Here is a 12,858-nt window from a genome sequence, read left to right as displayed (position 1 = left end):
ACGTTTGGAACTATTTTGTATCAAGTCATATATCCTTCACCTTCACCAAAGGCATCGTATTCACTTCTGAACCAGTCACTGCTCTAGCGCGTCACACAAAGTGCTCACTCTATCTGCCCTCTTCTTACTCTCTACAGCATGTTGGGTGGTGGGGTAGCCTAATGGCTATAGCGTACGCTCGTCACGCCGAAGACCCGGGTTCGATTCCCCACATGGGTACAATGTGTACAATGTGCGAAGCCCATTTCTGGTGTACCCCGCCGTGATATTGCTAGTGTATTGCTAAAAGCAAATGTAAAACTACTCACGCTCCGCAGCATGTTGATCTCCAGGCGCTCAGTGTTCAACGTCCCAAGCCCTATATCACCATGGTTGACTGGAATTGACACAATCCCCTATGGGGAACTACACATACAAGCAATAAGGGGAAACTACTTGAAGTTTTATTTCAATATGTCTGTTTAATGATAATCCCACCACATATTTACATTATAATTCATCTATAACAGACTTTGATCTCCTTAATATGTTTCACTTTAGTCCATGACAAATTCTGTGGAATCACAATTTTCCAAACATTCTCAAAACTATGACTCCATCTGATTTTCCTCTGCCCTAAAGGCACTGGCCTACGTCTGAAATACTCTCTTCAAACAAATGAAAACCTGAACTGTTCACAGATGTTTCCGACCGCGGGCAGTTATTCTCTGATGAACTAAACACAATAGCCGATGAATGTATTCCTAAGTCCTCCGCAAAAATGACTGCCAGCAAGCCGGGAAGGCAAAGGAAAAGGCTGAATTGTATCTGTCGCAACCCTATGGTTTCAAAGTGTCATCTATAAAAGATCTTTTTAATCATCGGATTTTTAAAAGAAACTGAGTTAATTCATACATCTTGACAATGTGTAGAGAGCTGTTGTGTAATATTGGTAGTGTTTTATTTTAAACTTGGATGGTTAGTGGCTGTATCCTTAAAGGGGCTTGAAGTAATGTAAAACTCTTGGCCCCATGAGAGGACATATCAGACCGCATCATTTAATATATTTTCTTCCAGCCACGTGTGTAGTCTTAATATATTTGTGTATTTTAATCGTTGGTACCATTGCATACACTCGCCAACAACTGAAGGGATGGTGGGGAACCGTGTAGGAAGCAGGCGTATTTAAGTCCCCACTGTCCCCAGTACGATGGTCCGACTTCGGCTGCTGCCGCTCAGTAAATGTGTTGTAAGTAAAACCTATCAGAACATATGTAACGATCATTACCATGCGTCCTAAGCAAAACTGTTATAAACAGTAAGTAAATATTCAATATCAAAATGTGTTTGAGGAATTTGTTTTGAAATATAACTTTCCTTCCATATAAACTGGGTCTCATGGATGTATAACTGAACTAATCTCTGTGTCGCATTATATTTCAACTCATTCAGTGAGTGTGTGTGCAGCTGTAACGTCAGCAAATGAAATTAAGGAGAAATGAAGTCTGACTCTCTCATTTGCCGCAAATAGCTAACTGATTTCATCGGAAACTCTTTTCAAAATAGATCATTTCAGACATCGGAAAATCTAATAGAGGAACACCTAGATCTCTCATAATATCTTTCCCGATATTTCCTAATTCGAATACAGCTATGATCTGAAATACCACGTCCCCCTGTGTCAGCGACCGCAGATATTCTAAGTGACGTGTCATGTGATGATGTATGGCAGAGGCATCACTTCCGAAGACATCCAATGAGTACCTCATGCCACGTTCACACCATATTGGTGTTCCTACGGTGAGGAGTGACACGTGGGAGTTATCGCCCCCTTGACTGGAGAGCCAGTGCGTTTGGCGCGAGTATGTATTTCATGTTAACAAGTAACAGTCGCAGAGGAACCCAGTCAATTATTATCTTGCCTTCAGGGAAAAGTTTCTCACGAGTATTCTTGTCCTCAAATAATGACATCATAACTGACGAGTTGGCTTCCTCCAGGACTGGACCGGTTGTGGGGGCGGGAGTATCTACATCTTCCATCTTGAATTGGTAATTGAGAAAACACTGAAATGACAAGAAACAATATAAAGGTGTGTCTCAGTATGATACATGTGAAAGTTCGCGTGTGCCCATGTGCTTATTGGATTCCTGACATTGACTGTCACATTTGTATGCTTTCCTGTTGAGTACTAATGGTCCAGCGAGTACAACCAGCGGCATACAGTGACGTAATTATGGAAGTTTCTACCATATCAGCGTAAAGGAAATAATGTGTTTTAGGACATGGTGACAAGGAAACTGTTTATCAGAAGAAGCATTAGTTGTCACAGACTCTGAAACAAATATACCCATGTCATGATACCTAACCATAGTTATAATGTCTGTACAATTCTTCTGAGTTCACACGCTTGTAGTTTATGGTTAATCTCCAGGGCCCCGTTCCTCAAAGCGATCATAGCGCTACGACAGTCGTAAGTCTATGTTAAAGTATGGGAGTTACGATCATCTTAGCGCTACGATGGCTTTGAGGAACGGGGCCCAGATGTCATCAGTGTTGAGTGTCAGGACACAGTGAGACTCCCCTACCAATCTCCGAGTCCCCAGACTGAGCTAACAGCTGTTCCTTCTCTATCTCCTGCCCTAGCACTCAGACAAGTGTACTCTGATGACATACTAACACACATAATCTCTTGAGCATGAGCATCGATCTACGTAAGTGGCACACGATGACATGTGTCAACCAAGTCAGTGAGCCTGAGCACCAGATCCCGTTAGTTGCTTTTCTCACGACAAGCATGGGTAGCTAAAGGCCAATTCTAACCCGGATCATCACGGGTGATTATTATTATCAATAAAGGTCGTTGTATTTGATAGAAACAGCATACCTGCTCTCCAAACTATATCATCTGACCACTTTTCCGCTCCAAAGAAGCCAATTAGTTTTCTTCCTGTTCGTATATCAATTATGGTGATCTACCTTCTGTTGTTGGCGATCTATAGCCTGTTTTTATATTGTATTGTCCCTATAGTGCTATTAGTTTTAAACTTTCCACGCTAGTTTTAATTCTAATTGTGATATTCTAGTTGTTTTACTGTCCTTCGTCGACAGGTTTTTATAATGTACATGTGTTTCATTTCAATATCAAATGTTCTCGTCACGATATGGCTGAAATATTGCCGATGTGACGTTAAGTATTAACTCACTCACTCACTCACTCACTCACTCGTATATCAATTACCAACCTTTCTGGAAACTTCAGTATGTGTTTTCTTCAGGCTGTCTTTCTTAGCTTCAAAGTTGTAATCGTTGGTTGTCATTGCGTCGTATATGATGCTGTCTACGTCCTTGTACTCAGTGTATACATGTGTCATTAGACGGCCGTAAACGCCTTGTCCACGGAAGCCCTCCTTTACCCTGCTGCCTCGTACAAGAAAGGTCAAACCATCGTCGATCAGGAAAGCGGTGCAGAAGCCAACCTGCGTGGACGGGTCAGTCATACATAGCCAGTAGTAAATGGCATGGGCGGATCCAGGAATTTTTTTTATTTTTTATTTTTATTTTTATTTTTTTTTATGTTAATTTTATTTTTATTGGGGGGGAGAGAGAAAAAGAGGGGCGGGGGGGACACCCCCCACCCCCATTTGGCTCTGCCAACGCAAAAAAAAATCTCCAGTGTGGTTTTAAGTCATTTTGAAAAGGTGGGATTCGAACCCCTGAAACCCCCCCTCTGGATCCGCCAATGAATGGCTCATACATTATCACAAGTGAACAACAAAAGTCTGATAATCGTTCACAAAATCTCGTTTTAACTGCTTTTCTGTGAAACAGACATACAATTTTAACTGCTATTTTTTTGCTTTTTTATGTCAAACGCAAACTTCTTGGTCTAATCGAAAATGGTTTTCTGACGCTGACATTCTATAAATAAAAAGGAAATCTATTTCAGAAAAAAATGAGAAGAAATCTCGTTTGCTTCGCGTTTTACACATATACCAATTTCCGATTGAGATGTTACGAATGATAAACTGCGTGTCTTGAAAATGTGAAAGATCAAAATAGCTTCCCATTCATCGAATATTTACCAGACAGGATTTTAAAGATCTCAACTTCGTATTTCTTAGATATTTTAATTAAGATTTATACAGAGTTTGTCACTTTACAGTTGTGACACTGTTTATTATGACAGCTGAGCGTGTCACTTACTATCTCCTCACCCACGACGTAGACGTAAGACGTGGCGTTAGGGTCGTCCATGAAGAGATGGTAACGATCCCGCAGGTAGTCAATCCCAAAGTACACATCCCCGATTTCCATAACACCGTCATAGTCATCAACCGTGGCAGGCCGTATGTGATAGTCAGACATGGTTACTTCTGCAAACCGTCATGAAGTACGGAAATGAGGATTAAATAAGACAGTAAGTGAGTAAAGGTAGCACAGATTAATTAGGTTTCCTGTCGCAAATATGACTTCCTAAAAATGTTTGAAAGCGTATTATACCTCCAATTTGGCCATCACAGGAAAAGAGGATATATACAGTGGTTCTAGGAAAAGTCTGGCTTTACGCACTCAGAGAGAAAGTTGTGAAAAGTCTCCCTCTCTCTCTAAGCCCTAACTCCAGTGTCAGCTCAGTTGGTTGGCCTAGTTGCTTTATCAGAGCTGACTTAGAAAAAAGAAATCGGTTTCGGTCAGGACGACCCGACACGACGAACCCTTGGTTCAGATTACCAGCATGTTCAAATACTTTTTAAAAAATCCAAACAGCTCGTGTTTCAATAAATGTATGTTGGTATAGCTCCATTATTCAAACATAGCGGCCTTCTCACATGATCCCCAAATATCATAAGATACTACTCACTGTTAGCACACCTTACATAAGAGTGAATACTGAACATGTAGCACAAACACTACCGACCTGACTGCATGTAGAACTCACGAGTCAAACGTGGCCCGTAACGCACAACCTCGCGGAGGTTAGTCGTTGTAGGTCAGCCTGCATAACACGACTGATAGTTGGTTAATTATGTGCACTCGAAGAAAATACTTGACCTGTCCAGATTTAGGTTAAAGCAGTCAGTCAGTCTATTTATGACAGCGCATTGGTCTCCTGTATAGTCCGTTTGACTGACTGTTAGACCGATGAATTGCTCACTAACACTAAATCTAATAATTGCAACAAATCCAAATTTTGCACAGTCCCATGAAATCGACAGACCAACTCTGATGATTTGTCTGATAATTTTGTACACCCGAATAAAAAAGTTGTTTAACAAGCGACCATTATGTTGTGTCACATTCGTAACTACTCGCCTCTTTCCGTGATCTACAAGAATGCCGGAATGACACGAGTAGTTACGAATGTGTTGTGTCACTGTTCGCTATTTCGTACGAGGGATGACCAATTGCTGGTAGAACAGCCAGGTAATCAACAAACGTGTGCAGTGAAATTTAAATTTCACACGTACAACTGGCACACCTGGCTGTTCTACTAGCAAGTGGTCCTCCCTCGTAAGAAATAGCGAACAGTGACACGAAATAATGATCGTTTGTTAAACAATTTTTTTATTCGGGTGTCCAAAATTATGAGACAAATCATCAGAATTGGTCTGTCGATTTCATGTGACTGTGCAAAATTTGGTTTTGTTGCAATTATTAGATTTTGTGTTAGTGAGCAATACATCGGTCTAACAGTCAAACGGACTATGCAGGGGACCAATGCGCTGTCTTAAATAGACTGACTCACTGCTTTAACCTAAATCTGCACAGGTCAAGTATTATCTTCGAGTGCACATAATAACCAACTATCAGTCGTGTTATGCACGCTGACCCACAACGACTAACCTTAACGGACTATAGGAGCAATTGTAGTTTATTCGGTGTGAGACTCGTTTACATTGTTCGACATCGAACCTCCAGCATTCGGGTTGAATCGAAGGGAACAGCTGTTGTTTGCTTATACATACGCTCAGTGTTTTTAACTATCTATGAATGGGTATCTGTTCATAAATTGTTGTGACTGCTTCACTAAACATAAGAGAGAGAGAGAACTGCATTTGTCCAGGCAATCTCTACCAAAGAAAGAGTTGACTGTACCATACCGCATCATGTACAAATGTCGTGGAAAGTGTTTGAATAAATAAAGGTTCTAAATAGGGTAAACAAAGTAACTATAAGCTTAGAAATAGTACTTCCATTTAAACTATTAATTGTAGAACGCGAAGATATTCTCAATCATTTTTACCGAGCGCGATTATGACGTGGAATTCATTGCCTGATGGAGCTGTTAACGCTATTTCCCTGAATCAATTTAAAACCATGATAAACACAACAGAAACTCACAATTACTTTGATTTAAATTTTGGAACTAGATTTTGTCAAATCGTTCATTGTCGCCTCAAGCCCGGCTGTAGTGATCTAAACGCAGACAGATAATCGGCATATATCGGACACACCCAGGTGCTCATGTGGTTATTATAACGAAGACGTTATTCACTAGCTTTTAACATGTCCGAACTATCAAAATTTAAGAACAACTGTGTATTTTATTTTCAAGGATATGATGTTAAAACTACTTTATACGGTAACGGCGCATTTAATAACTCAACTAATAGTGACATTCTTAACTCATTACACCTGTTGATTTCTAAAAGTAACCGCTTCCAGTGATTATCCCCTCAACATATATATTCAGTGTAAGACAAATTTTATATAACGTGATTTTCTGCGGCAGCCCATTTCGTTGCTAGGCATAACTCAACACCAGAACGAACATATTTGTTACTCAATCAGATATTTGGTATTATTCTTTTGTTGTCAAACTATTTCATTATGTATCCAGCTATTAATTTTGAACAATGTACTGGAGCGGCGTGAAAATAAGCCACTAGGCTTGTTCGCCTATCCAGGTTTCTGCTTTGGCGAAATAAAAATATGTTTAAACCAAATAGGGTATTTTAAATGTTATAATAAATTGCGTATCATGGTGTTTTAATATATGCCTCTCTATTGCAATAAAAACATATCTAATTATCTCAATGTCAATCAATCATAATGACAATGGCAATACTTTATTACACGTGAGGGAATTCTTGTGTAAAGTACAGAGCTCAAACATTGATAAAATGATTAAATTATTTTCATACAATAAATTACACACATATAACACGCTAACAAGGTTAGACAATCACTAGGAATCATTTAAAAGATTATTACTGACGGGAACAAAGGATTTCATGGCACGATTGGATTTAAAACGGGGTAAATTATAACGGCACCAAGAGGGCAGTAATTTATACTCATAGTGGATGGGATGATCTGGATCAGATATAACCTTACGGGCTGACTTCAGAACTCTCTCTTCATATATTTCATTTAGGTTAGCAAAAAATACACCTGCAATTTTACTGGCTAATAAAACTATTCTGGTGAGACAGTTTCTGTTATTAAGGGACAAGGTTGCATACCAGCATTGTACAGAAAAAGCCAGAATGCTCTGTATAAAGCACTGATAGAAAAAACACATAATTGATTGATTAACATTGAAAGATCTCAAGTTGCGCAAGAAGTGTAACCTTTGTTGACACTTTTTGAATATAACAAACACTTAAATTAACGTTTGATTTCAGCAATCAATGAATAGTTAATAATAATAATAAGTTATAAATAGCCAGTAATTAGCAGTTAATCCTATTATGCCTTAGCAGGCCACATCTTACCCAAGCGTGCTGATTGCCAGCTACATGTACACACCATGTGTTGGCCGATGCAATCTCTTGTAAAATTACAATGTCGGTTAAATAGAGAGAGTCAATTTACACTAAAAACATGTTTTGGGACCTGATTTGAGTGTCGGAATTCGGAATAGAGGTATGTCGGATTAGAGGGAGTTTAACCCTAACCCAAACCCCCTATATGATGTTATATAGGGACAACTTCGGGACCAAATAAGTACGTCGGTTTACAGCTAGGGAATGTCGGATTAGAAGGATATGTCGGTTTAGCGGGAGTTCACTGTACGAATTGAATCTTGAGTCAAAAATAAATAAATAAATTTAAAACACTGGCAGCAAGGCAGTTTACCTAGCGCATTTATATCGCTTATTTATTTTCTTCTTTTATTCTATCCATAAAAAGTGTTCCACTCCGCTTATTATTGTCGCTGTAACTCCCTGTCTGTTCACAGATCTCGCCTGCCTCAGTGATACTCACATGTCCACTCGTAGACTGGCTATCGTATCCTCCGCTTGGCACGGCAACTCTTACTTGGCCAAGACTGCTCGCTAAGCTGGAACCCCGTCTCTCATATCCCACGTTGTATCGCTGGTAAAGTAGACTGGTTTCATGTAATGTATATCGCCTGCTATTGGTTGAAATACAACGAGGAGCGCAAGCGCTGTTGAACAGTGCAGCTTGCAAAAGTGGTCAAGGGGAATTAACTCTGACCGCCTACAGTGAAGCTCTGATTCAAACGATGATATCATTCTCGCTGTAAGGAGCTTTCATCCACTTCCGGTAATGAGAAACGTGTTACAAGCGTATCTTCTTGCGGTAAAAATATCCCAGGTTTGTATAGCTGAGATCATGTTTGGTGTTGAAAAAACCCCAAGTTTGCCAGTATATTTGTGATTTAATTGAACACGTTGTTCGGAAATGTGTCACAATGCTGTTCTGTTGAACTGTTGAATGTAAACTAATGTCAAAGTTTCTTATGAAATATTATCTTTGCTGGAGTGAGTTACAGAAAATGTAGTACTGAAGCCAAAATTTATAGATTTACTAAATCACATGCTGAATGAAAGAACTCCAAGAAACATTGAAAAAACTATCAGGTGCAGCTAAATCAGTTGCAACACTATCTTTTTTCATGTTTGTAGTTTGATTCTAAGTTAACAATATTCCTTCCATTATCAGCTTCCCCATATGTCATTAAAGGTATCTCTGGATCTACAGGTCAGAAAAATGTGTCAGTATTCAATTCAGCACCAAATTCTCGTCAGGAGAGTCGCAGCCATAGGTCACACATTCTAAAACCTACTTACAGTACACAGCATGCTTAGTGTAACAGTGTAGATGTAGCTCAGTCATTGCCTGTCCTGCCCCCAAATCCCAAGATGGCAGGATAGGATTCTCAATAAACTGTCTGTCTTTGTTGTGTGACTTATGACAGAGATCATCCTCAGGAGAATATGTTCTGTTTTCCAAAGCTGCTCCCGCATTTTATCTTAAATTCTTTCAACAAGGCCAGCCAAAATGTGTAGAATTCAATTGAATCAATTTAACATGTTTAAAGTTTTGAGTGTTTTATGCAAGAACTCATATGTTATTTTTCAATGTGATATAAGCAGTAGCATAACGTGCTTCACTTTGCCATTTGGGGAAATGTTTTTATATAAAGACATTGGTGCCACATATAAATGATAATTGATATACATCAAAATATGAATTGATTACAAAACAAATGAATTGTGTATGGTATCGTTTTAAGATTACCAGTGCTGCACTGGTGACTCATGACATTACTAATGGAATGTTGGTTACAGACTCTGATTATTTAGGCAGCTGGAATCTCGCTGTCAGTGTACATTGTTTAGGAATACACCAGCAAGCTGAAAATGTTACTGTTGACGTTTGTCACTTTACACATTAGATTAGAGCCTGAATCTATTCTGTTCAGTCAAGTAAGCTGATCAATTCTTCCGAGACCTCCCCTCTGAAGTCAAGGTGAAACATGTATGAGGAAAATTCATGTTGTGTCATTATTTTGTAATTTTCTTGATATATTTACTCCTGTATACTGCTTAACTTTGCTGCTATATATTATAAATGTATTATCATGTGTGAGGTTGTTCCCGGTATTTGGACAGCATCGTACAAACGCAACCATCATCAACATTAGCGTGCCCCTGCATGTGGACTCGTCAACTGTGACATGTGATTGTTTCTCGATTGTATTCAGTCTGCGTCTTTGTCTTTGTCTTAAATGTCTTGTGTTTGTAAAATGTCTTGTGTTTGTATATCGTGTTGTGTTTGTGGGCCTCAGTACCTTACACATGATTATGATGAACTTGAGGTGTTGGAGTGAATTAGTAAGGAATTATATATTGTTTCAAGTTGCAAATTTACTGCCAACTTCAGTTGATGAAATATACATAATTTTTTAGCATGTTAAGTATGTTGAGAAAAGGTATAAAAATGTAGAGAGACCTCTGATTATATTTGCAGAATCAGTTGTGTTTCCTGCTTTTAATCCTGCTAGTCACGCTAACTGATAATAGTGATATGGACATGAAGTATGCAATTCCTGTCTCTTTACAGAATTTAAGCTCAAACCGACACAGCTGTCATCTTGGAGACTGAAATATTCTTTCCTGTTTATCATCATGATTGAAATTACCTGTAATGACCGTCTTGGAAAGAAAGTTCGTGTGAAGTGCAAGTATCCTTTATCAGAGTGTAAGAGGTTATAATTCCCCTATATGCCTCAGCATGCTATTACCATTTCATAGAACTGGGAATTAACGTGGGGATTCCACGTTAAAATTGTCCCCAAGAAATCTATGCTCATCAATAGAGGCAAAATCCATCGTCAAGTTGGTCAGATTGTTTTCCCAATGAAGGCATCTATGCTGTTATCAATAGCAGGCAAAACTCTGAAGATCCGGGTAGAATCTTCATTGTCAGCAGTTGGTCAGATTTGGTGATTTGACTTGACACATGTCATGCCAATTACACAGATCATGCAATTGCTGGATTGTCTGTTATCATAACAGACACTATAGCTGGAATATTGCTAAACTCACTCACTCTACACTACACATGATTCTTACAAGCCAACCACATACAACTGGAATATTGCTGAGTTTGACATGAAAATATAGGTTCTTACTGGAAAACAAGGATAAGTTGAGCACCGACCTGACAGTTGACCCACTCATGTATGAGTGCCACCCACTGGCGCTTACCATTGTTAGCGAAGGGCCCCCAGGTTGTCCGCGATCACCGACGTGAGAGTCTTATGAGCAAAGCGTGTGCAGCTACATGCGGAATCAATTTCATTGTCATGCAGTACACATGGACTAGCCTATATCTACTCTACCTTTCATAAACCAAATGGGTTTGCTCATTGCCGTGCACTGCCTACTTCACAAATGCACTAGCCTATATCTACTCTTGGCTTTGCATAAACCAAATAGGTTTGAAGCTCATTTGTGGTGTCCCCGCACCGTGATGTTGCTGGAATATTGCTAAAAGCGGCGTAAAACCAATATCAGTCAGTCAGTCAGTCACAAATGCTCTACGCTGGTCCAACTTATCCTTGTTTGCCAGTAAGTGGGTTTTACTGAATTGGATGTCAAAATTCACTGATTTACTCATGATATGAACATGATGAATCACGCCATCCCAACCCATTTATCAATTCATCATTACCTACTTTTTAATGTGAAGTTTACAGAATTTACAGATTTTTCATTTTCATTGAATGTGAGGATGGTCACCTGACTTTGAATCTGACATTCATAAGTGTATGAACAACTCATTTTGATGTTTACATGTCTTTCAAGAGCTGTATTCTTGACAAGACATGAACACAGACTGACTACATCCACATTCCTGGGGAAAACCTACATCGATATGGCTGTAATATTGCCGATGTGACATTTAAATAATAACTCACTCACTCTTGGGGGAAAACCATGCTCAATAAATATACAAGCATTGTTTCTGATCATTTGAATAAAATCTTGAACTTAACCATGTTAATGTTTGAGCATAAACTGGGGTATAGTTTGATTAATACAGTTTGGGGCTCACTCTGGGAGGATTAAGGGCACTGGGGTAGCTTAGTTGTTGAGGCTTTTGCTCGTCACGCCGAAGACCTGGGTTCGATTCCTCACATGGGCACGATGTGTGAAGTCCATTTCTGGTGTCGCCTGCCGTGGTATTGCTGGAATATTGCTAATAGTAGCATGAAACTAAAAACCCACTCACTGTGAAGATTTATGCTCCAATGAAGTCACACAAGGTGAAAGTCAGTTCTTAAATAATGTTTCAACATCACCAGAGACCATGTTAATTTCCACTTATGATAGAAAATGCTAAGTCTGATGGCACAATGGAATTAGAATTGGAGAAATTAACCAAAGTTACAGGCAAAGTGGTTGATTTGAACAATCTCAAATTACCTGCTAATTTTCATTAGCATTTCACTGACCAATGAGATATCTGTTATTTTGCTTATTGCAAAGTGAAGTTGCATACCTGAGACCTTACAACTTCTTTACATGATCTCAGAGAATTATTTTAACACTTATTATCTAAACTGAGTTTGAGAGTTCTTGCCATACCTTTTGTTCCAGAGAAAGGGTCATTAAGGTACCGGTATATCAATTGCTCATATAGTTCCTGTCTCCTCTTAGAACTCTTTCATTCTTCATTTGAAGAGCTACTTTCTCTGTGTGGAGTTGTCTCCCCTGAGCACATCAGAACCTATGTTTGCGGGGTTGAATCCCAATTCCCTCTTTGTGTTTGTAGGTTTGCCAGCTCCCTACTAAAGCAAAGATATCTCAGACAATTGTCACATTCTTGCTTGCAAATTATTCAAGTATTCAGATTTAAGGAGACATATTGGAACAGAAATGACTCCGACTCTACTTTGTTGAACAGAATATCTCTAATTTTAAGCAAACTGAAATGTGTTCACAGGAAGATTAATGTGTTCATACACCTACAGCGTGAATGGTTGCTGATGCAATCAAACCCTATAGTGTGTTTGGCTCAAAAGCGGACCGATGAATTGCAATCTAACTCAAAAACTAATAAACATATAATACTCAATGAAACGCTGATCATAATCAAAATATCAGACCAACTCTGTGATT

At 39.1% G+C, this 12,858-nt stretch overlaps 1 protein-coding gene across 4 annotated transcripts; it reads right to left on the bottom strand.

Moving 5' to 3' along the window:
• Positions 1–429: 429 nt before the first annotated feature.
• Positions 430–8,288, bottom strand: LOC124270774 (histidine N-acetyltransferase-like). 4 transcript variants are annotated; one of them, XM_046705814.1, is made up of 4 exons: positions 8,189–8,288; positions 4,184–4,353; positions 3,223–3,456; positions 430–2,043 (listed from the first exon to the last, which is right to left on the bottom strand). In XM_046705814.1, the coding sequence occupies exons 2-4, from the start codon at positions 4,343–4,345 to the stop codon at positions 1,801–1,803; spliced, it is 639 nt and encodes a 212-aa protein (XP_046561770.1). In that variant the 5' UTR covers positions 4,346–4,353; positions 8,189–8,288; the 3' UTR covers positions 430–1,800. The 4 variants fall into 4 exon arrangements, with proteins under 4 accessions (XP_046561770.1, XP_046561772.1, XP_046561769.1 ...); XM_046705816.1 differs by lacking the exon at positions 8,189–8,288 and adding an exon at positions 5,030–5,150; XM_046705813.1 differs by lacking the exon at positions 8,189–8,288 and adding an exon at positions 4,896–5,035.
• Positions 8,289–12,858: the final 4,570 nt, after the last annotated feature.

This window comes from Haliotis rubra, unplaced genomic scaffold (assembly GCF_003918875.1).
Source record: "Haliotis rubra isolate DU_JTF1 unplaced genomic scaffold, ASM391887v1 Scf1546, whole genome shotgun sequence".
NCBI classification, from domain to species: Eukaryota; Metazoa; Mollusca; class Gastropoda; order Lepetellida; family Haliotidae; genus Haliotis; species Haliotis rubra.
The sequence above is the reverse complement of the archived record's forward strand: the minus strand, read 5'-3'. Positions and strand labels throughout refer to the sequence as shown.

Bases quoted from the DNA above. Each gene is read 5' to 3' on its own strand.
- LOC124270774 (XM_046705813.1), bottom strand. The intron at 3,457-4,183 runs GTAAGTGACACG...CCGTCCACGCAG, and splicing joins ACGTCGTGGGTGAGGAGATA to GTTGGCTTCTGCACCGCTTT. The intron at 2,044-3,222 runs GTTGGTAATTGA...TTGTCATTTCAG, and splicing joins ATACTGAAGTTTCCAGAAAG to TGTTTTCTCAATTACCAATT.